General features: G+C 40.2%; 1 protein-coding gene across 1 annotated transcript; it reads left to right on the top strand.

The window, feature by feature from the left end:
- Positions 1-11,234: 11,234 nt before the first annotated feature.
- LOC147897517 (cytochrome P450 709B1-like) lies at positions 11,235-13,873 on the top strand. The gene is made up of 5 exons (XM_087380549.1): positions 11,235-11,597; positions 11,719-11,942; positions 12,059-12,312; positions 12,412-12,805; positions 12,934-13,873. Exons 1-5 carry the CDS (start codon positions 11,249-11,251, stop codon positions 13,369-13,371), a joined length of 1,659 nt encoding a protein of 552 aa, XP_087236675.1. The 5' UTR covers positions 11,235-11,248; the 3' UTR covers positions 13,372-13,873.
- Positions 13,874-24,671: the final 10,798 nt, after the last annotated feature.

Raw genomic sequence — 24,671 nt, 5'->3', positions numbered from 1 at the left:
ATAGTTGTTTGAACAATTAGGCATCTCACTACACAAGCCTATCAGTAGAAAAATTGCAAGAACTATTACAATTCTATCAAGATCTTGAGCTTGTTGTATTTGACGAAGTGTCATTGATTGGGCATAGTACGTTGGTTGCAGCAGACCTTCGTTTAAGAGAAATCAAACACAACCACAATGAGCCATTTGGAGGACTTGATGTTTTATTATGTGGTGACTTATGCCAAGCTAGCCCCACTAAAGATGCATGGATCTTCAATGACCAATCAACACAAACATCTATGCAAACATCATTTTGGAAAGACAATGTCTTACAATATGAACTAACAACAACAATGCTTCAAAACAACATGCAATTTTTAGATATATTAAATAAAATATGAATAGGTAAGCATACACTACAAGACATCACCTACCTTAACACCAACTATCTAAGACAACCATTATTCAAGCAAAATATTCCACACTTATTCTATACCAACGCATCGAAATATTTTCACAACGAAGAAGTGTTTCATTTGTTAGAACAAAATCCTCATATTTTACAAGGTAGAGACAAGAGACACAAGACATGCAGCAAGACTATAACAATTCCTTTGAACCCCAACCAAACAGCGGGGCTACACAAAATTCTTCATTTGAAACTTGGAATGATAGTAGAAATATGTTCATAAAATCTTGACATTGTAGATGGATTAATGAATGGGGCTGATGGAATATTCAAAGACTCAAAAATAACAAATGACCAACAACATGTTTGGATATTGACATTCCAACTCTTTACAACATTGACATTCCAACAACGTGGACACCAAGACAACCAATCACAAAAGAGTTTCAAGTAGGTAAAAATAATCCAAACACTATTTCACGAAGACAATTTCCAATACAAGCAACAGCTGCTAGAACAATCCACTATTCACAAGGACTAACAATGGAATGCATCAAATCAACCTCATATAGCTGGAGGGATGGAGAAGATAACCCAAGAAAAATGTCAACATATGGTCCTCTAATGTGGACAGGCACTTGTTCACCTGCACATTGAACAATGTCGCCTGTAAGAGAAGGAACTTGCTCAATCGTTTATAGGCTCTTGCAAGAATAGCAATAGGGATGAAGAGGATTTCTACTCACATGAACACCTCCACAGGCCTCACAAACGTAGTCGACCAAGTCAGCATTAACATTTGTGAAGTGTAAAATGCCAAAAACCTAAAAAACAAAGTGAACGGGTTAGCAATTGCAACAATAAGCTTATAGTGTCAATTGAATAAGTTGAGCGTTTACCTTTGTTCCATAGCCTAATCGAGAGACTTGGCTCTTGAACCTCCTTTAAATCATCCTTTGTTTGCCCGTCAGGAACATCGGCAAGAATGGTAAAGTCAAAGACACAAATGGTATTTTTGGCCTTAAAAAATGATACGTTCTTCAAAATGTACATAACAACACCTTCTTCATTGAATTCTTACACGAGCTGAGTGAGAGTAACTTTTCTTTCATTCACAAATGAAACCTGTAATGAGTACAATTTGCGAATGTTAGGAATAACTCCTAATTTTATTTCAAGATTGCAAATAACTAAGTAAGAAGTACTTTAAAGACAACTTACTGCTGCTCTATCTTGATCACGAGGTCCATCAGCTACTACGATGATTTGATCCCCCATTCCATCCTCACTTGCAACTTTAATTATGACAATAGCAATTGTACCCATAACATTTGCAACGGTGTACTTGTTGAAATTGACCATCTTTGATGCCCAAGGTACACATGTGCATAGTGGGTGGTCAGGTAACAAACGAAGGTTGCCTTCAAATGGCTCACCTCTAATAATATTAGTAGTAGCATCAAGAAGTAAGGAAAATATAGATGTCCCACCCTCTGTTATACCTCTTGGTACAACATTTGCACCCTCAATTCTATAAAATTTTCCAATTTGTAAGAAGTTTACAAATTGTTGAATGCAAGCATTGGGCATGAGCAAAGTTACCGTGTGGGAGCAATATCTATCTGTGAAATCTCCTTTTAAGAAAGGGGGGTATTTTGGATTTAAGACTTTGTAAGTTCCGTACTTACAAAGTAGCTTACCCTAAAAAACGAACCTATGAGGTGCACAATTAGACAATTGTGTGATACTTAATGAAATCAATGAATTCCCTCCCCCCCTCTACAAAACTCTCCTTTGAGGGAATAAAAGCTTTGGCAATTGCAACATTGTGTGACATGGGCACATATTTTGAAGAATCCTTAGATAGATTGTATGAATTGACCTCATCATTTTCTTCTTGGCAAATTAGTTGTTTGCTTGCTACAAGTACAAATATTGAAAAGCATAGGAAATCATTTTCAACAAAATGAAGATAAGAAAAAGAATCATGAACATAATAGTTCTCTAATTACAAGTTCATACTTTAATCATACATTTGCTCTTTACACTCTCCAAAGGCACATTAAATTTATTTGCCAATATAATATGTTTTAAGAAAGAGTACAATTCTCATACGCCATTATGTTGAAACATATGAAAAAAACAAAGAAAATATAATCTGCATATTATATATACTCATAAGTTTCTTGGTTTTAATGGAACAACCCAATCAAAAACATTAGATACTTATGCTATCACAAAGCATAAAAGTCAAAATAACAACTAAAACATAGTTTTGACGCAATCTGAGTCAATGTTTATGACATCCTTAGCATCATTTCTAGAATCACGTGTAGTCTCCCTCAAGTGCCTTGCATGTTTTACTTTTTTACGTTGGATGTACGAAGTGATTGTCTATTTAAAAGTAACATATTCTGGATTCCTTGATATAAGCCGCTTCACTAACAAAATGAAAAGCTAAAATATAAGGTAATTTCAAAGAAACTATTGAGAAACTAAAAAATAATATGTCGAAACAGACCTTGCGCATAGGCTTCTTGTGCAAGGTCTCTTGAAAAGAAGTCTTCAAAGAACGATGCGGACTCTTCTTAACAAATTCTCCTCAGGGGGCTTGCTTGGAGATGCAAAGATGGATGGAGTTGACTTGGGGGTTAGGGAGGAAGTGCTTTTTCCCATCAATGAACATGCTGAAAGTGTAGGTGCCCCTACATCACCTTCTATTGTCAAATATTTGTAAAAACAAAGACAAACATAACTAAAGACATTTGAAACAAAAGAAATGAAAATAAAAATTTTAACAAACTATGATTCCAACTAAGCATTTCAGAATTTTCAAAATATTAATCTTGCATAGTCACATAGTCTAAGCTATTCTCCATAATTTTATAGTAAAAAGTGTGCGATGCTCAAAAAAATACCAACCCTGTTGTTGATCCACCATTGTCAATAGAGAACAGATGAAGCCATTACTGGTGGGTAAAATACATTCAAGTGTGACTCGATTATGTGGTAGAAGCTTCTAGTAGGTGGGATTATGCCTTAAAGTCTTCTATGCTCGACCACCTTGAGGGCCAGTAGACCCTCTCTGTCACTAGAGAAAATCTATTGGGGGGGGAAAGATGTGACGCCAAAAATTGATATTTTTTATTTGGCATTGGTATTGTTTTCTTCTATGTTTGATAAGAGTTTGAGTATCAAGTGATAGCCTAGTGACTCTCACTTATTTTGATTTTCTAAGATATTGTTGGGATTGAGAGGATGAGTGGAATGGATCATTGTAAATACCATGTGTATGAATGATAAACACCTTGGTATGGGGTGAGAGTTATTTGTGTATGAATGATAAACACCTTGGTATGGGATATTATGGGGTTTTTAGAAAATAGGAAGAGTGACTCATATCAAGAGGTGGGCTCATGTCCATGTGTTCCAATAATATAAGAGAGATCACATACCAAGCATGTGGAAGGCATGTGGAGGAGTGTGGAGTCAAGAGGAATCCTTCTAGAATTCCTATGTGGAATAAGGAGAATGTGGACATGTATGGAAAAGAGAGGGTCCCTATGGGCTCCATGTGGGGAGACTCTTGACTTTCTCAATATTTTAAGAGTCTTGAGCATCTTTTGATGGGACACATGGCAAAAGTAGCCAAAAAGGACATGGATGATGACATACGGGCTTATGTGATTGACAGGGAAAGGAATCTACAGGCAGCAATTGTAAATGGGTGAAGGAGGGTGACAAAATCTCTATAAAAGTAGCCCTCCTCTCCCTTGTTCAACATCTCTTCCACCATTAAGCCTCATGTTGCTGTAGGTCTAGTATCCTCAAGCCTCTTCCATGAGCCTTCTCTCCCTCTTGTAAATATTCTCTTATGTAGACTCTTGAGCTTATCTCTCTCTAGTTTATTCTCTCTCTATGAGTAGTCTTGAGCTTCTACTCCCTCTTGTACGTATGAAACCTCTTCTTCTCCCTTGTGTTTGTAGTATTTTGAGTTGCATTAGAGTGGAGTCTCTCTCTATTGGTAATGAAGGTCACTTTAGGTTCTCTCTCTTGAGTGTCTCTTCCCTTTTTCCATTGCTTTCTCTTCCAAAGTGCTCAGAAGTGTTGTCTATTCGGCCGCTCATTGCGCATACATGGTTTATCTATTTCCCAAGCCACAAAAGGGGCTCTTCCTTCCCTCCTAAATGACCTCTATGGGACATGAATCGTTGATGAAGTCTAAGCATGGAGGTATTATTCTCCCAGGTATGCACCAGTAGAAGGAGTAGGTGTTTTTCATGATAGTTTGACCCCCTATCAGTATTTTACTCATAACTTTTCGCTCGATGGTCTGATTTGGATGAATTTGAGAGCATGAGTGAGAGAGGGGATTTTGTGTGTGTGTGTGTGTGTGTGTGTGTATGTGTTTAGATTTAATAATCTTATCAATAAAAGAACCATACAATTGATTCAGTACTAGCATAGCTTAAATACATTAATAGAATAATTCACACATGGTACAAGCTCCAAGGTCAAGGTCCACTTACTTGTCACCATCCAAACCAACCAATTGTTAGAACAATGTAGTTGAATTTGGGAAGACAGGTAATGCTTGTATTCCCTGGCTTGTTATCACTTTACCTATGAACTTGAACACACCTTAAAGATTCAAAAAAGATTAAAGAGATAGGAGATTTAGAGATTAAAAAATTATAAGTACATTGATTAACAGTCTAAAGAAAGAAACGGAAATTAACTACATCTAAATGAGCTCACAAGAAATCGAACAAAACTTAATGGTGTCAAATAGCCAAACAAAAATTTTAAAAGGGTTTAGAGTAAGAGGAGGGTTGATTAGTTAGGTTACAAAAATTACTAAAAGACTATAAAAATAGACACCCCTATGTGTACAAGAAAATGTAAGGCAAAGAGACTAGAAGATTAGGGAGCATGATGCAAGAGAGGGGAAGAAGATGAGAGGAATTCACAAATGCAAGAGCAAGAAGAACATAAACAACACTCTTGAAAGGGAGAGCTTCTATTCTTCAAACTTTCAAGTAACAACTAAAGATCAAAGTTTGAATTTTTTCATTTTATACAAGTCACCTTTTGAAGGGAGGGCCAACCCTATTCTCTCACTCCTCTTGCTACCATTATAGTATCTTATATCTAGTATTACATTTGTTTTGGGATGCTACTATGGCTCCAAATATCTTCTAAAAAAATTCATGAGCGCCTTGCACATATTTACAAGAGTTTGCAAGAAGGTGTAAAATTTTATAATGTCAACCCAAGTGATTAACAGAGGGAGTTGTACCTAAGATTTAAGGATGAAAAACCTAGCATAAGGATCAAGAAAATGATCTTTGATTATTGCAAACCCTGGTATGTCAAGATACTCAAAGGTAAGGATGTATATTGCTGACAAAGTCACATATGCTTTGACCTAAACTGGAAAGCTTTGAATGACATGAGATGCAGCTTTGCTGGATCCTCCTGTTGTGGTGTTTGTTTTATCAAAATAGAAAGCTAAGATGTATATTGGACTATGAAAAGTGCAAAAATAAGACGGAGATAAAGATAAGTGACAATGATTACTGTACCTGCAATGACATTGGGTGAGTTGAATCTAACATCTTTAGCTTTGGATCATGGAGATCCGGTGCATCCATTAGTCTTTTGAGACAACTGCAATGGGAATGAAGGGCAACAAATTATAAAATTCACACTTCTGCAACTAAATGCGATATGGCTGACTTTTCAAGAGAAAACTTGAAAATCATGTTTTACAGAAAAAGTATAGCAATGACTAACTTACAATTCCAAATCCTGGTGGGTACCCTTTAAGGAGTTGAATGTATAGCATAGCTTTTATTGTACATCTATAATTACAAAACTCCAATGATTGTTGCAAGACAAACAAATAACATGAGGGAACTAGACCAAGAGGATGTAAATTTAATTTAAACAATCAGGATTTTGACAGCAAAGGGTAGTAGTGGAAAAGGTCAGGCAACATACTTTGAGAAATATGGGAGGAGAATCATATCAACCACATCCAAATTACAAAAATGGAACCACTTGAAAATGCATTTGGTTGATGTCTTGTTATCTTTTAGCTTGAAAGATATAGCTGGATGACCTATATACATAGAGTGCTGAAGGCTTTGGTGGATCTGACTCTTCAAAAAACTACAAAAAATAACTTCACTTAGCTTATGAAAAAGTGAATGTTACAAAGACACAAACACAAGTGACATAGAAAGGTATACTTACTATAGAGCTGCAAGCATGATTGTGCAAGTCACATGTTTTTCTTTCTATGGTAAAGCCATGATGCAATCTTCTGTCAAGTCCCAGGTCATGTCATCATTCACACTCTGGATGGCTACTCTAATCCTTGGTCCAAGTTTTAGGAGCTTTTGCTGAATTTGCACCATCCTCACTAAGGTCTCGGATTGCAAGATAGACACTGTTTCTTTGACTCTTTCCCTAAGGGACTCTTCATTGGGCAACCTTGCCTCTGGTATGAAGTTGGTGAAACACCTCTACAACCTTGAATCCATCATCTTTAGGTTTCCTGGCTAGAGGTATCAACAAGATATCCCTCATTTTCAGATCATCCCAATCCTCTGCATTAAGGATCTTGTCATATCTATATCTGACCCTGACAAGTGTTTGGATGTCGTTCTTCATGATGGTGATCCTGTGTGCATGTGCTACTACCACATGGTGTCCATGAAAAACTCTATGAGCCACTCTTTAGTAGCTTCTTAGAGAGCAAGTAGTGTAGTCCTTTGCCATCTAAAGTCCACATGCCAGTTCATGCATACTGCCCTGACTAGCCTCTAGAACGGTGCCATGGGTACTGCATATCCTATGGCCTTCTTAGCCTTCCTGATCTACATCAGGATAGATCTACTTTGGCTCACTCTTTTCTTCATGTTCCTTGCTAGCATGTGCACAGGCTTCCACTTCATTGAAGATTTAGACCTGGATGGAGCTATGGCAACCCGTGCAATGTTTGGTCCTTTTCCTTTCCTTCTGGCCTATTAACAGCTTTGGTTCTATCCAAAAATTTTGGAATTGGAACTTCGTCATACCCTTTTGCTCTGAAAGTCAACATTGTTCTACAAACTTTAATTGGATAATCCTGAAAAAGTTCTACAAAAATTGTAAGTGGCATGAAAACATTGATTTTAACTATCCTGGTAGCAATATTTGGTTTCACGGAATGCTATACTTCCAAAAATAGTTTGGCTCTATAGGATTCTGTGATGCTGCCATCAGGGACTGGCCAATCAATTTTATTCCACGCCAGGAGATCTTGCTTTTTTAATAAACCGTGTGAGTGAGCATTGTCCATCAATTGATAAAATTGATCATAAAAAAATATACCCGATTCAGCCAAGGTTGTTGATTTTCGACCTCTGTACTGTAGCTCCCTAATAGCACCATGTAAAGCAAAGAATCCCAGTATGCACTCCAGTGTTTGCCACTCTTCGTATGATGTGGAATATATATTTGAACGAAAACAAAGAGGTTGTCTATCATCGAAAGAAATAGATATTTCATTTCAAGTATTTTAGTACACAAATACACCTACAATTGGGTCTATAGTGTGGAAGATAAGCAGGATGATCTCATAATACAAGTTCTCGGTGCATGTAGACATGTTGTATTCGAACCTCTCTGACGCATCTTGTGCCTTCCTTTTTTACTCTGAAATCTTTCACTCTATCCTTCCAAGAAGCCCAAAAAGTATTAGTTGATTGCTGCTTTCTCCACTTGTTGGGTTGTATTAGAACCCAATCTCCTATTGCCACTGCTATCCTTTTCCAGCTACCGTCCACATTCACAGTATTGGAATTTTCAATACATGAGATTAGTGAGGTAGGTCTTCATGGGGCAAAAAGATACTTTGTACATCCACATCTTTGCCAGGTAGAGCGACAGACCACTTCCTAGTGGCACGACCAAAGTTTTTGGTTGCCATCTGAAATCCTCACTCTAATACTGCGAAGTCAAAGAAACACATGCTAAAATAGTAAGACATTAACCAAAATGAATGAAACTGAGAACAAGCGAATAAACGGTGAAAGGAGCTTATTCTCTTGAAAGTTTAAGAGCATCACAACAACAGTGATGCAATGAGGAATGCTTGCCGAAGAGAGAATGAAATGGCTCATCATGGTGAAAGTAGAGGAATAGCGTCGGAGAACAAGAGAAAGTGGATGGTTGTTTTGGATCACCACACAAGAAGGTTTCAAAACTCTGTTTAAATTTTGGGTCCACATCTCTTGATATGATAGGCGAACCATAAACGAATAAAAAACAAATCTTCTCATTAATGCCACACGCTTGTAACAACATAAAGTACTATTGTCTTTTTCATATTTTTGCCTTTTTTTGTGAAATTTCTACGTTATGTTGGCCTTCTCCTCATTGGTTGAGAGACATTTTTTTGAAACCCTAAAAGGACCCAAAATGAGCTCCCTTTATTCCTAATGAGCCAAGTGGCCACAAAATGGATATAGATCAAATTTTCACACAAAGGCATCATCCACCTAGACATGGTACATGTAACAAGCAATAGAAGGAGGAATGGAAGATATGTGCAGATGCTCCAATTGAGATCAATGAAATCTCCTCTTGGCCACCAAATGTTACATCTTTGGATGAGACCCCATCGTCCCCTTCATTCTCTCTAAGCCAAACCACATGGCCCTATGTACCTTGGCCACCAACCCTTACCAGTAGTGTCACAACAGCTAAAGCATTCACACACGCTCGACACCAGTGAGCCCCACATGAACAACCACATGGATGAGGCATAACGGCAACAAGGAGACCACTTCCAAGAAAGGCATCACAAACCCCAAGTTTTGAAGTAAGATTGTTCCCTACCACCCATCCTAACAACTCCCTCATGTATCGTATCATGAGGACACAGTCCAAGCTAAGTCCAAGTGAGTGTTGACCCCTGGCAATCACACATTGAGGAGACTTGCATGTGGGATTATGTGAATGTGGCTGAGATGGTAGATTAGTGGCACATAGGAGTTTAGCAAGAACAATTAGCGCCGGTCAAGATGTTGAAGAAGCAAGTGTGGGAAATGGCAGTTTGGTCATGGTTAAGGAGGAATACACACACAAACTCATATAAAGGGCGACAATGATTTAGTGTGGGCTGGAACCAGAGAGAAGAAGATGGAGCCTAGAAGCTATCAAAGGAGTGGTCTTGGTTGTATTCTATGCAATTGTGTTAGGTTGAGAGGAGAGTGTGTCCACACACTCAGAGAGAGCACTAAGCATGTAGTATTGGCTGTTTGTACTTAGGTCTAGAGCCATATTTATAATACAAATCGGCATTTCCTTTGGCATTAGATTTGTCTTTAGTGTCATCTCCATATGTCCATGACAACATTACAATAACCTTGGTGGCATGTTGATGCTCGATTCACCCATGCCCATTAGCATTCGCACTTGGTGCATAGAATAGTTAATAGATCACATAATTGAGCACCCGAGTAGAGGTAAAAGACCATCAACAATAACCTTAGCCTAAGGAAAGGCCATATGTGTGTGTGTGGAGCGGGGGGGAAGGGGTGGGTGCGTGTGTGTATCGGTGTGTGTGTATTAGCATTTGTTACAATGTTTTGAAGAGATTTTGGGGATTCATGTGTTGCGAGTCTCTATGTTTTTGAAGAGGCTTTGTGATATTGTGCTTCAAAATCCAGAAAGCACTTAGGCTTGAAATGTGAAAAGAATACTAATCACAAATGATGAATGAAATAAAAACCTACTTTATCATCATACCTTGTTGTAAAGGTATAATAGCATTTCCTCTCAAGGCTTCAAGGTGACATAAAACATGATAAACTCCCATTTGAGTTCTTTGGGATCTTTACTTGTGGAATTTGCATCTATTATATATTTATCAATGAGTTTATGACAAGTAATTCTCATTCTCTTTCATTTTTGTATATGCTCAATCCTTCCTTTTGTGTGAGATTATGATGGAGAACCAACAAACTTGACTTTGGCAAGATTTTGCATGGCTTTAAAGAAAAGGTTATGATGTATTGGTAATGCTTCCCTAGCTCCTTGGCATATGAGATTTTTTGTCGAATCTCTCTTTTGAATTACATAAACCTTTTATTCCATAGCATTTTAAAATTTATGTGAAAGATCTCTCTTTTGAATTCCCAAAATGTTTGATCTTAAAAAGCTATTTTATAGATGGAGTTATTTTGAATGATCATCATCTTTGTTTTGTGATAGACATCTTGTTTTAGCCTTGTCATGATTAGATATTGAGATCTTTTTGACTTCATTTGGGTCTCCTAAGACAACTATATGGGACCTATGTGGTTGTTGACATATAGATTCAAGGTTGAATATTTCCTTTGATATGAACACTCGAGGGACTCACTACTTAAAAACCCTATATGTCATGAGTGTTTAAGGAATGCTATTAAAACACCTTATTTATAAATTCCAAGGCTTTAATGTGTCTATTTTTCTATAGAACCTTCCAATTTTTTATAATAGCCTCAAAACCCCTTGTGTGAATGTAAATGTTTGGTCGACACATCTATTTCATTAGCATGGAGAAACATCAAAATGTTTGGCTTCACTTTAATCAGTTTGTTGCGAAATTTCAAGGACCCACAACAAATACATGGGAAAGATGGAGTATCCAAAACTTTTCCGAAGTATTGTGTCATTGCTTGCGTTCGTACCGTGTGAAAGATTGTGAGGTACAGGGACCTAGGTCCTTTACGTGGGGGAAGAGAAAGCCGAAAAGACTTTTAGTATAAATAGAGAGAAGAGTTTGTAACTTTGTGCGATCAAAAAATCGAAGGCGACAACATGGACTCTTTCTTCTACTTTCCTAGTGCCCTCCTTGGCTATGGCTATGGCTCAGACTCTGTGTATGGCTATGGCGTCCTCCTCCTCTTCTCTTTGCTTTGCCTCTACCTCTCCTCCCTCTTTCTCTCCTTCCTCCACTTCTACCTCTGGCGCCCTTCCTCCCTTCGTCGTTCCCTCCTCCAACAGCACCTCCCCGTCCTCCCTTACACTCCCTTTGTTGGCTCCCTCCCCTACATCAAACGCCTCGACACCCTTGCCCAGCTCTCTGACCTTCCCTCCCCCTCTCACCACTCCCTCCTCCTCCCCCGCGTCCTCCCCTTCTACCACAAATTCCTCTCCCAATTCGCAGGTAATTTACTCCATCCTCTTAACCGCGCAGTTTCGTCACGTCCTCTTATATTTCCATCGCTTTTGGGCTCCTTCGCATGTTGATGCATCCTGACTTTGCAGCCGTTTGCTTATGCCAACAGGCAGTTTCGTCTTCTGGTTGGGGACGGAACCCACTCTCGTTATTGCCAACCCTGAGGATGTCAAAACTCTCCTATCTGCCGACGTGAAGCACTTACAGAAACCTAGCATTAACGCCGAGGCCTTTCACAAGTTGGTCGGCCGTGGCCTTCTTCAAGCCAATGGTGAAGATTGGCACAATCAACGCAACATCCTTCGTCCTGCGTTCTTTGCTGAAAAACTCAAGGTTTAGCCAACCTATTGCCTACGCTTAGAAAGCTTCAATGTTTTCCAACCAAATGCTTGTTACGAATCTAAGACCACGTTCTCTAGTTTCTAAGCACTACGTGCTGTAACCCACAGGAAATGGTTGCGGACATGTCCACCAGTGGACTTGAAATGGTTCGATCCTGGGAGAAGCAGATCGGCAAACATGGAGGGAACTCGGCCGAGATTGAAGTTGCACAGGACATCAAGAATGCTACGGCGGACATTATTGCTCGCACGTCCTTCGGCTCCAGCTATGAAAAAGGGAAAACTGTGTTCGAGAATCAAGTGGTGCTTCTTTATCTCCTGTCGAAACTCCGTGTTTATTTGACATTGATTCCAGGGTATAGGTATAGCTTTCCGCCACAAACAAGCTTGGCTTGACCATTACTCCTAGCTCGTTTTTGACGTGAAGAGCTTAATCCAACCGATGCCTGGTTATGTGACAGGTTTCTCCCCACTGCCCAGAATCGCGAGTGCATGAAGCTGGAGAGAAGCGTCAACGAAGATCTTCGTGACATAGTGGAGTTGCGCCTCAAGTCTGCTTCTCGTGATGGCGGTGCCTTATCATATGGGAGGGATCTCCTGGGTTTGATGCTAGCTGCAAACGATCAAGAACTGAAGCACAACACCAGCAGCAAAGGCCTTACCACTCAGCAGGTCATAGACGAATGCAAGACTTTCTTTTTTGCAGGACACGAGACAACGGCAAATCTGCTGTCATGGACTATGGTACTGCTAGCTCTCAACCAGGACTGGCAAGAGCAAGCCCGCCAAGAAGTGCTGGAAATTTGCGGAAAGGACGCAGAACCCAAAGCAGACCAGCTCAGCAAATTGAAAATTGTAACGCTTTCCTGCCCTTTTACTGAGACTAGATCAGTGGACACGAAGTCTTTATCTTATTTCTGTCTGTGTAAAAGCTCAGATCGCTAGCGTAAGAATATATGATATCGGGCTTGGTTGATACACAGGTGGGGATGATTTTGAACGAGTCGTTGCGATTGTATCCACCCGTTCCAGCGTTTGGCCATCGAGTTTCAATTCCAAATCAAGGAAGCTTCAAGCTGGGGGATCGCATTCTGCCGTCAGGGATGGCGTTTCTGGTTCCAGCTCTCTATATTCACAGACGCAAAGATTTATGGGGCGATGATGCGGACGAATTCAGGCCAGAGAGGTTCAGCAATGGAATTTCCAACGCATGCAAGCACGCATTTGGATTTCTGCCATTTGGGTCTGGGCCGCGCAATTGCATAGGGCAGACGTTCGCTTTGATGGAAGCGAAGGTGATAATAGCCTTGATTCTGCAGCGATTCAAGTTTGAGCTCTCTCCGAACTACAGGCATGCTCCAGTAACGTTCATAACCATGAGGCCCAAGCACGGAGTCCAACTCATTCTTCAATCACTCTAGAGTCTTTTGCCCGGTCTTAAGGGTGGATTCAGAGGAGGCAGTAGCCAAACCCACTCATTCACACGAGGTTCATATAGGGGGGACATGTGCCCAGTACTTTCATAACCCTAGAGGCTGCCAAATTGTTAAATTTGTTAGATTTATGCTTTGGGGGAGTGGCTAATAACCTTTCCTTCCATGACATGTCTTTGGTAGAATCATCTTTTGCCCCATCAATCAATGCTTCCTTGCGCATGGATGGCATCCGCTCTGTCTAACCCTACCTTGTTGTCATTCAGGTAGCTCGTATTGCAACGCATTGCCACCTATGTGGAGGATTTTGTGTCTAGGTTAGGCTTTGTGGCATGTAGACACTAACACTCATATTTGTCCAGCATTAGGTCATATTAGTGCTTGTTAAAGACTTGTGAGTTTGTCCAAAATGCAATTATGGAAAAGGTGCCAAATGTAAGGCTTTTAGTGGTACAAAAATGTAAGGAGTCATAATATTTTTAGTTTGTAAGAGGCATATTCAATTTATTCTTTGTATAAGTCAAAATTTTGAATAACAATCATTCTAGAAAGTATGTTAACATATTCATTGCTAGTAGACGTGCTAATAGTGTTCCTAGGATATGAAGATAGATATCTATAACAAGTAACAATTTGTGTTATAAGCTAATCCTACACACAAGGCCATGGCTTAAAATTTTGGAAACGTTATTTGCACTTATGCTATGTGGAGATTTCATGTGTTGAGAATATATGCTAATAATAGTGAAAAGAGTAGCATGTTAACATGGTTCCATTTTTAAAATAAAATGTGACATACAATAGCACAAATATGAAGTCCAAATGCTCCCCATTATCTATATTTCTTGTAGGCAACCAAGCTTCTTTACCTTATGCAATCAACTATTATTAGCCTTGCCTTCCAGGCTACGCTATGGTGGGAGTTTTTCAAAAAAGTGTTCCCTTACCTACTAGATTTTGAATATCTCTAATGACCACATGCATGATGTGTCCTTGTCTTTTTGTGTAAGTTCTTGCAGCTCTTTAATATGCTAATATTGATTTCTTTAGCCAATAACATGATGAAATTTGAGGACCAAAAGGTAAATTGATACATATAATCTAAAAGTTGTAGCCACAAAGCAATTTTTTGTTATTATATTCATTTCCTGGAGGCATTGTATTCACAATATCAAAGTCGTAATCCTCTCTGCTAGGTTGACAATTTGAATAAACACAACATGCTTGATTGTCATATAGGGTTTGACCAGGGAAAAAACATCCTTGGAAGAAATTCCACAGCTAATGCTCTTTCAGGTAAATAATGGCATGCAATGATTCCGTCCTTGGATGCAATGAATCTAATGCCTCACAAACCTAATGCACAAACTTGGATCTTAACTTGCCTATAAATACTTTTCATTATGAAAGGCATTGATTGCTGGGACAACATATGTTCCATGCCATTTATCATTGTATGCATTACAAAGTCAAGGATAGCTATGGTAGAGTGCGATCATGTGAGTTAGTGTGTGCCCACATATACCACATATTGTGTGTGTGTGTGGTTGGTGTGACTAAATTAGGTGGTAGAAGGTTCTAATAGGAGTGATTGAGAGATTCTAGGATTTGATTGAGAGAATCACGGAGCTATGTGACATGAGATCATCTATATGTATCTTGATGCCTATATAGGGCCCCCCAGTCTGTGTTTTATAGGGATTAATTAATTAGTAACTTCAACGATGACCAATTAAGGTAAGGGAGTTGCCTCAAATTAAGCAATAACATAGTTGCCTTGAATTAACGTGAAGTTTCTAGAGTTCAAAACTCCAAAATGTTCTATTGCTGCCTCAGTGGGTATATGAGGGTAGGGGGGGTTGACTCAGAGAGGGGGAGAGAGGGAGACGCAAGGAGAGAGGGAGAGGGGGAGAGAGGGGGAGGGAGAGGGAGACGGAGGGGGAGGGGAGAGAGCTGAGTGGAGGGAGAGAGGGGAGAGCAAAAGGATGGAGGGGAGTTCAGTGGAGGGAGAGGGAAATGGAGGGAGAGGGGAGAGAGCTGAGCAGAGAAAGAGGGAAAGGGGAGAGAGGCGACTCAGGCAAGGGGCAGAGGGGAATGGAGTTGGTAGGGGGTGGGAGGGGAGGCAAAGTGGAGTCGAGATGATTAGAGGTGGAGGGGAAAGGCTGACTACTTAATTAGGATCCATGAGCGATTAGGGCCTTTTAATCACTCCTTGCTTGTTTTTAATTAATTAATTAATCTCACTGTTTGCTCCTTACATTAACCTAGGGCTAAGAAGCATAATTAATGTTGATTAAACTTCTTTCTCTTCCCACTCTTGCTGCTCCCTCCAGCTCTACCTGCTCTCCCCCATGCTCTGCCCCGCCTCCTTAAACTGCGCTTGGGTGTCCCTTCCCCTTCTCCCCCTGCACTCTACCCATCTTCATTACCTTCAACTTTCATCTTCTTCTTCACCTCTGCAAAAGCGAATTGCACAGTGTAGAGTGTGATAGCCATAGCCTCTGCTGCTTCGAGGTTCCATAGCCTCATTCCCTCACAGCGGGCCACTCCTGACACCAATCCTCTTCCTTCTCAGCTCTCTATTTGCCACATTTGAGCTCCTATCCCTCCCAAAATGGCCGCAGCAAGAACACCTCTCATAGCCTTAGCCTGCAAGAGGTCATGACGATGGTGAAAATAATTCATGCTTTAGAAAAAGTTTTATCAAATTGCTAAAATTTTTAGGGAAATAATTTATGCTTTCATGAAAATTTTGTATAGACTCATTCATGCATTCTAGAGATTTGCACCAATGCCATTCTTCCCCTCTAGAAGGACATATTTGATGGTCTTATGAAATTCTTTGGTTGTAATTTGTTCATAATTAATTCTCCGTAATTGTAAGGATAGGGGATGGCTATCAGAAGCAGGGACAAGGTCATGATGATGGTGGCGAATGAAATGGTTGGAATTGGTGGAGTGTGTGCAATAGATCCGGAGGCCTACTGTAGTGGTGTGAAGATTGGGATAGAAAATGTATCGGTGATAGTGGAGAAGTCTATCAATAGCGAAATGCTCTTGCCATTTCCCACTATGGATGCAGTGCTTGTTGGTGAGGCAATTTGGAGCATTGTCAAGTGGCCTAAGGGCTCTCTAAAACATGTTGGTGATTCTTTAGATGATGCGGTAACTGAAGAAGCTGCACCAAGTGAGCCTGAGCGACCTTATGTTGAGGCAATGCCAGTTTCTTCATTGGAAACTGACAATTTCATTCGTGAATCTTGGAAAGAGAAAAAGGTTATCTTATGGGATGAGAGCAAAATAAAGACCGTGGGGGAAGGTGTAATCTTATCTATTTTCCTGGGAGACTCTATAAACTTTGACCTATTGGGTAATGATTGCATTGGTGTGGGTATTGAAAAGAAAGAACAAATTAGAGGAAGTGACTTAGGGTCTTCTATGCAAGATGTTGGCTCTCTCAGCCTAGTAAAGTGGTCCATCAAGCAGATTACCTTACTTGAAGGAAGCCCATTGCAACAATATGTGCCCATGGACCACGTTGCTGGTATAGATGAGTTGGTCAATGATCAAATGTTGAAAAGGGACGATCCAACGTCAAAGAAAAGAAGGTACACTTTCATTAACAGGGTGCCTAAACAAAGAGAGAATCCAACACCAATGTACAAAATGTCACTAGATTCGGTGCATCAGATTTCTTCCATCGATTGCTATGGGAGTAGGTGTTGCCAACATGCAAAGCGATATCTCTTAATGAATCTAAGAAAGAACTTTTGGGGCAGCTCCTTGGAGTCTCGTACAAACTTTATATACGATTTGTTGTCAATGGCTTAGCATCATGACTACACAGGAAGGATATGCTACAACTTTAGGATAAATGGTGGAGATGTCTATTGTAGAGCATGGAATGAGATGCATGGAATTCCAAGGACATCATTTTATCGATACAGGGAGAAATTTGAGAGTGGTGTGCAGTGATATGTGCATGGCAATTCAGGGATTATGAGGAGGAGCAGGGAGCACACAGGTATGGGAAGGGCTCTCATTCAACACTTTGTGGATAATAGCATAGAGCATATGCCTCACAAGAGTAGAACCATGCAGGATGGTTCTAGAGAGACACAGCAAGTGATACCTGAAGTGTATAAGAAGATAGACGTCCTACGTGATGTCAACACTTCACTTAATCAACATGGTTATCAGAGCCTATCCACATCCACATTTGGCAGGATTTGGAAATCAGACTTAACAAATGTAGCCCTTGCTAAGACGAGTGAATTCTCTAAATGTAGCTTGTGCAGTCGGATCAAGGCTCAATTGGCAGCCAAAAAAGTCAAGATGAGCACAATTCGCTGATGGAAGAGAGAAAGATGCATATATGATACAGCAACAAAGTTGTAGGAACTTATACTATGCATGGCGTAGGTACTCCAAGATGAATCCAAAAAAGTATGTATGCATAATCCATGATAAGATGGACCAACAAAAGATGGCAATTCCAAGACTTTGAGTGAGGTCCAAGGACACCGATTCTACATGGCAATTACAGGTTTCACTCATTGGAATGATTACCCATGGGCATGGAAACGGTCATTATGGACACTTCACCCTCAATGGTTTGTGGCCATCTGATCCCAACCTGATGATTGGATCACTCTCAATTTGTTTGCACAACCTCGAGAGGATGGATATGCATGACCTTTGAGACCTTGCTACCAATGGGATTCCTAGAAGCAATGCTCGCCTGTTGAATGCCCTATGTTCAAGAAACGCTTTGGACTCCCATTATAGTTCTAAAGGTGCACATGTTTCCACAAGTGGAGCTAGCTTTTGTCTAAAAATGTAGATGTCACGATCACAAATGCAAATCACAGAAAGTGACCCGAAGTCTGTCATGGAGGCCATGACAACTTCCATTGCAAGGCTGTACATACACACGTATGAATTTTTTTCCGTCAAATACAAGAGAAAACCCACCCTGTTTAGAGGGGAGTGTTGCTATTGAGCCACCATTCCAAAAGTTGCTAGAGAACTTGCTACTCCAACTAGATAATTGTGGGTTTGAGAACAAAAATAGATACTTGTTTGCATACCTTTCTCTTCTTGTAGCAAGGGGCATTTTCAAGACAATTCAATTGGGCTTCTTGATGGTAGGGCACACACATGAGGACATTGAGGCAATGTTCAACAAGTTTTCTGAGAGCTTGCGAGTGGCACAAACATTCACTTTCTTGCATCTGATGGATACATTCAAAAAATGTACATCATCTTCACCGGCACCATTTGTTCTTACATGGGTTCCTAACTTCAAGGATTATGTGGATGGCTACTTATGTGATGGGCAAGAAATGCTAGTTGGACATGCAAAGCCATTACAATTTCGATTTTACATGCAAGGTGACATACCAATGATGCAGTACAAGGTGCATCCAAAATCACCGAATTGGATGCCCATTGAAGGGGGAATTGAGCTACGGAAGAAAGATAGTGAGGGTCAATCATTGTTGCCAACAGGTTGTTCGGATATACTGCCAATGGCTACATTTGTGAGAGAACACTTGCAAGTAATATCAGGGATAAAGGATTACATTAAGTTTTGGGAGAGATGTGCAAGTGGAAAGAATGCATCGTATGAGTCCTACATTAGGCCAGTGATAGACTATTGGAAAACCATGATCGGTGAGCTCAAACAGGAAAACATCTCAGAGATAGGAGTGTACAGAGAGTTTTGGCCAAGAACACAATCTCCTGATGAGGAGGATGATATAGATGCTTGCATTAATGATTTCCAAGGCTATGAGGAATGGAATGATCACTATCGTGGGCTCATCATGGGCCTCTAAAAGGTAAGTCGAGGGAAGAGTTTAGACCAATGGTGGATGTTAAGCAAGGTGACTTCATCTTGGTGAGGCCATCAGATCCTATATACCCCATATGGCTTGGGGTTGACATATCAACTGCCGAGATGGATGGTGCTTCTCCTAATTTCAAGAAATTATTAATTCAGTATTGGGCACCATCAGCTAAGAGAAAGGGGCTCAGTGATGCAGATGCCTATGTTGATTGCTGGAACAAGTATTGGGCAGAGAATAGGTTGGATCCACAGGTATGGGAGTGTATTGATGCAATTGTCTGGTCATGGACATCAAAATCCATAAATAGACCCAAGAAGATCAATATTCCACAGAGTGTATGTATCAAAGCATAGGAGAGCTTGCTTGGTATCAAAGCATAGAAAATGGCACTACTACACACACATTGTATTGTGATGTTTATGTACCGACGTTTAGCACCCGTGTAGCGTTAATCGTCGGTATGAAAAGCGGGTTCCGTAAAGTGTCGCTATATAGCGACGCTTGCCAAAAGTCAATATATAGCGACTTTTATAAAGGTCACTATATAGCGACTTTTAAGTGTCACTATATAGCGACACCGATATACTATTTTATAGCGATGTTTTCCAGAGAGGTTTTTTTTCCATATAGGCCTTAAAAGTTAGTTTTTTCCAATGACAAATTTTTTTAAATTTTCATACATGTTTGATCTCATAGAGAATTAAAAAATGAGAGCATGTACATTAAGCCTTTGAAGCTCATATATTCATGTCCAAGTTTGAGATGAAAAAAATCAATTAAGAGCATTTACATCAACTGTTTCATCTTGAGCCAAGTCTAAGGCGCCAAACAAGTCTATCTCCAACTCTATACCGAGTTGATCTCCTATATCATCATCGTACTCTAGCATCGTACGTTCACCTAAAAGTATTTGATCATCTTCTTCAATAAAGTGTGGTGATTCTTGATGATCTTTGTCTTCTTCCTCAATATCGTGATCTCCATCTTCCTCCCGTGCGATGTCATTATGCGCATCTTCCTCTTGGCTCATATGGTGATCTACATCTTCTTCGCTAGATTCATCAATTGGATCCAGCATTGGTAGTGGCATCTCCATATCCACATCTCTATCTTCAAAAATTTGCTTACTTCGTGGTGCAACTTGGATCATGTACCACCATCTTGGATCAGAACGATCCGGATGAAAAACCACCTATATTGAAGATGGGTGCCAAATGTCGTTAATATATATATGAAATTATGCTCAAGTACATGTATCAATGGATCTTTAAAAACGAAAGCTTCGATTAATTAAATCATTAGTATGCACCTGCTCACAGTGCTCGAGAAGAACAAAAGTATCACTTTCATCGGTCCAATGTTTGGTGGAGTCTATTGCAAAGAAACCGCTACTATCTTTTCTCACTGTCGCATGGGGACCGTTGTAAATAGTTCTAAACCATTTTACATCAAGAATGAAAATACTAAATTGTCTAAAATCAACTTCATAGATGTCGCATATGGTTCCACAATAATCCAACTGTGAGGAGAGAAGATTGGTATCTGAAGCACTTGCTCGGCTCTCTTGTGTGAAGTTAGCCATGACTCCACAATCATACGTGACTCTCTTTGAATCGATGCGTTCCACGCAAAAATGTCGTCCATATGACCATAATGCACTATACTTTTTGTACTGTAAAAGAGCATCATTAAAACAATGAAGATGCATCTATTTTATAGCGTATATTGCCACAAATAATTACTTAATTACGTCAAGAGGTAAGAAACTTACATGCACCATACATCCAGATAATAACTCTCACTCGCGCTCGTTTATTGTCTCTCCATCACGTTCGGCTTTACGTAGAGCCAGTTGTAGCCAATCAAGTGACATGTGAGTAGGGAGAAGAGCCAGATCCCATGGATATGGTTGTGATCGCCTGTACATTACTCTGAATCTCATCCTTGTATTTATTCTTTCTGCTCTGGCCACTTCATATCTCTCAATCCACTTCTGCATCTCAGGGCTATTGAGGATACAAAACTTATTGAATTTCTCCATTTGCTCTTCGCTCATCTTTCTTTCAATCCCTTTTCCTTGGGGAACCTCACCAACGATGCGATCATCATCCTTGTTATGCCAAGCTTGTGGCATATCAGGATCCGTGGATGCAAGAAACTCTATGATATATACTAATGACTCTTGCACAAGCCATCCCTCTTCCATGCTTGCTTCTAGTCTTGCTCTTTGTCTTACAAATCCCTTTGAAGTTTTCATAAACCGCTCAAGAAAAAGCATCCATCGACTATGAACGGTACCTGTTATAGCCACCTCATCAACTATGTGCACAAGCAAGTGGATTTCACTTGTCATAATGCTCGAGGGAAAGTGCTTCTCAAGCAAGCATATGGCTTCGATGGATTCCATCCTAGCCTTCTCAATGCTCGATATGGAGATCTCTTTTTGAGATATCCACCTATTTCACATGTCCATGTAACATTTTTCATAATCAGTCTACAAATTAATCAGCTTAAATTGAAGAAAATACATTCAATGCGATTTGATAGTAAGCATACCTCACAATACCACAGATCTTGAATATAGCATTTCTAACATCTCCTTGTAAGCACCCTTTTATTGTAATTGGGAGGATGAACTATCAAAGCAACAAAGAAGTCATGTCAACAATATAACATAATAATAATTATGCTAACGCATCACGATTATCGGTACACTAATTCTACTTAGAATACCTGTAAGACCTTGTGCCAATCATGGGACTTGAGCCCACTAAGATTATTGTCCTTTGAAAATGCTCCTTTCAAGCAACAGATGTACCCTCTCGGTGTTTGAAAAGAGGCAATGTTTGCCTTGACCACTGCCTCCTCCCTCATAGAGGGGATCCACGTTGCTTTCGGGAGGACAACTTTTCCCGAAGCATGCACTTGGGGCCACAAACGAGACATCCTATTCATAGCACGCAAGTCTTCTCGCACTCTCGAGTCTTTGGAACCAACCAAGTGTGCCCAAATAGTAGCCCCCACATTCTTGAAGATATGCATGGGATCCAAGAGATGATTGATTTGTAACTGACCCCAATAAGGAAGCTCGTGAAAGATCGATAGCCTCTTCATACCAGGAGGAGGTTCCTCTCCATTCACCCTCCAAGCTTGAATCAAGTCACTTGCCTTCAAATATGATGGTGGTGGATCAAGCTGACCTCCACGTGCGAGATGGTCGAGCGGAAGGTATCGAGCATGACCTTCATAAACATTTTTGCTCATATGTTTGGAGTAGCGTGCAAGCAATTTTAGAGCCAGGACAAGCATGGTACCCACTTGTAACAAGTCCTGCACGTGTGCATGAATGTGTTAGTACAAGACATGCGTGCGAAAGAGAGTCATAAAAGCATAATCCCTCATTGTACATGTAAAGACACAACCACGTACCTGCACACTCTCCATATCTTGGGTAGTCATGCATGGTCCACATCAAGATACCCCTGACCAAAATATCATTGGTATGTCTAGGAGCTCGGGAAATATCAAAGACCTGCACTCCTCTCCATAATATCTGTGACTCCTCTATCAAAGGTGCCATGGACACGTCCATATTTTTTACCTTGTACTTTCCTGGCACAAGTAGTGCAAGCATGAGGTGTCCCTTTTTTATTGTTAGCCGTGGTGGGATATTGTAATTCACCACAACTATGGGCCATGTCGACCAAGATGTCGAGCGTAACTCAAAAGGATTCATGCCATCCATGGCTAGCCCAAGATGTAAGTTGCGTGGCTCCCTCGCAAAGTTCGGCCACTGATTATCTATGTGCTTCCAAGCTACACAATCTGCGGGAATCCTCAATGCGTCATTAGTGGACCAATGAGATGCATGCCATGTCATCAACTCTGCTATGGATTTGCATCGGAACATGTGTTGTATTCTTGCAATGATGGGAAAGTGTCTCAAGACTTTTACCGGTATCTGCTTACCCTGCAAGTCATCTCTATATCATTGTTCCCCACACTTTGGACAACTAGCCAAATCTCCATGCTCACGACGAAAGAGAATACAATCATTACGGCAAGCATGGATGGTATCATAATCCATACCCACCATTGTTAGCATCTTTTTTGCTTCATCTCTTGATGCGGGCATGGTATTTGGTGCAGGCAACATCTTCTGGAGCAACCTATGACAATTCAAAACATACATAGGCTTTGAACAATGATGATTCGGTATACACTATCCAAATGATGATTCTCAAAACAAACAATATCCAAATAATGAGTCAAATTAATGCAAGAGCTAACCTCATTAAGGCCGAGACACTTGTATCCGACCACCCATACTTGTAGATTCAAGATTGAGAGACAAGCATGTAGTTTAGACGTCCTAGCACCCTCATACAATTGTGTTGATTGCAACTCTCGCATTTTGACCTCAGACTCTGACATCACGTGTACATGCGATGTAGTGCCCCTAAAAATGGAATCCATCATGTCGACCATACCCTCGTCATCATCCAGGAGACTATAGTCTTGCTGAAAGTGAGAAGGTATATGCATACCCTCGTCACCCTCCTCATTCTATTTTAAGATTTCGTGTAAATATAAGATCTTGTGTTTCTTGGTATACAATAAGATTGTGAACTTAAATAGCTTTGACTTACCGATGGTCCATCAACACATGCAACACCAATGGTGGGTATTGGTTCGGGCTCCTCCCCATACATCCGCAAGTGGCGCATGATAATACGATGCTGATGTTGTACTTCTCGCTTGCAATGAGTGCAATGATAGTATAACCTCTCTGTAAGCCACTTTATGCTCTCGGGCATTGGCGCATCATCGGACGAGCTTCCACTCGTCCCTTCCATCTATACTTATAAAATCACAACATAAGTTGCAAGAAGAGATATTAACAATTATAAAATATCATTTATGAGCTTCCCTTCATGCTACAAAAAAAAGTGACTTAAAGCATCGCTATATAGCAATTTTTTCCTCTGTTTTGTCGCTATATAGTGACGTTTTTAATTAAAAATGTCTATAGCGACAGAAAAGCGTCGCTATATAGCGACGCTATGGGTTAAAACCCAAGACTCTCATTGCATGGCGCTTTCTTTATCCCCTTCTCTAATCTCTCAAGTAACCAAGGAAATCTCTCCTCCCACCTATTTTCGACGACCTCCCACCTATTTTTGACAACCTCCCACTCTATTGTCCACTCCTCACCCTTCCCGTAGCTCCTGTACTCCCTCTCTACCCTTTTCCCTCTTTGGTTTCTTGAAAGGAAGTTCTTCAAGAGGTGAGTTTGTTTCAACAATGTAGGTTATTTGTTTGTTAGCTTTAGTTTTGTGAGTGCTTCTCCTTGTATTGCTAAACCTATAAACTAGTTTTCATGAGCCTTGTTTTCAAAGGATTGAAACAAAAAACGAGATTTCAAGAAAGAAAGAA

The sequence above is a fragment of the Dipteris shenzhenensis genome, chromosome 10, assembly GCF_047967505.1.
Source record: "Dipteris shenzhenensis isolate YYH24624 ecotype China chromosome 10, Dip_SZ_1.0, whole genome shotgun sequence".
Lineage (NCBI taxonomy): Eukaryota > Viridiplantae > Streptophyta > Polypodiopsida > Gleicheniales > Dipteridaceae > Dipteris > Dipteris shenzhenensis.
The sequence above is the reverse complement of the archived record's forward strand: the minus strand, read 5'-3'. Positions and strand labels throughout refer to the sequence as shown.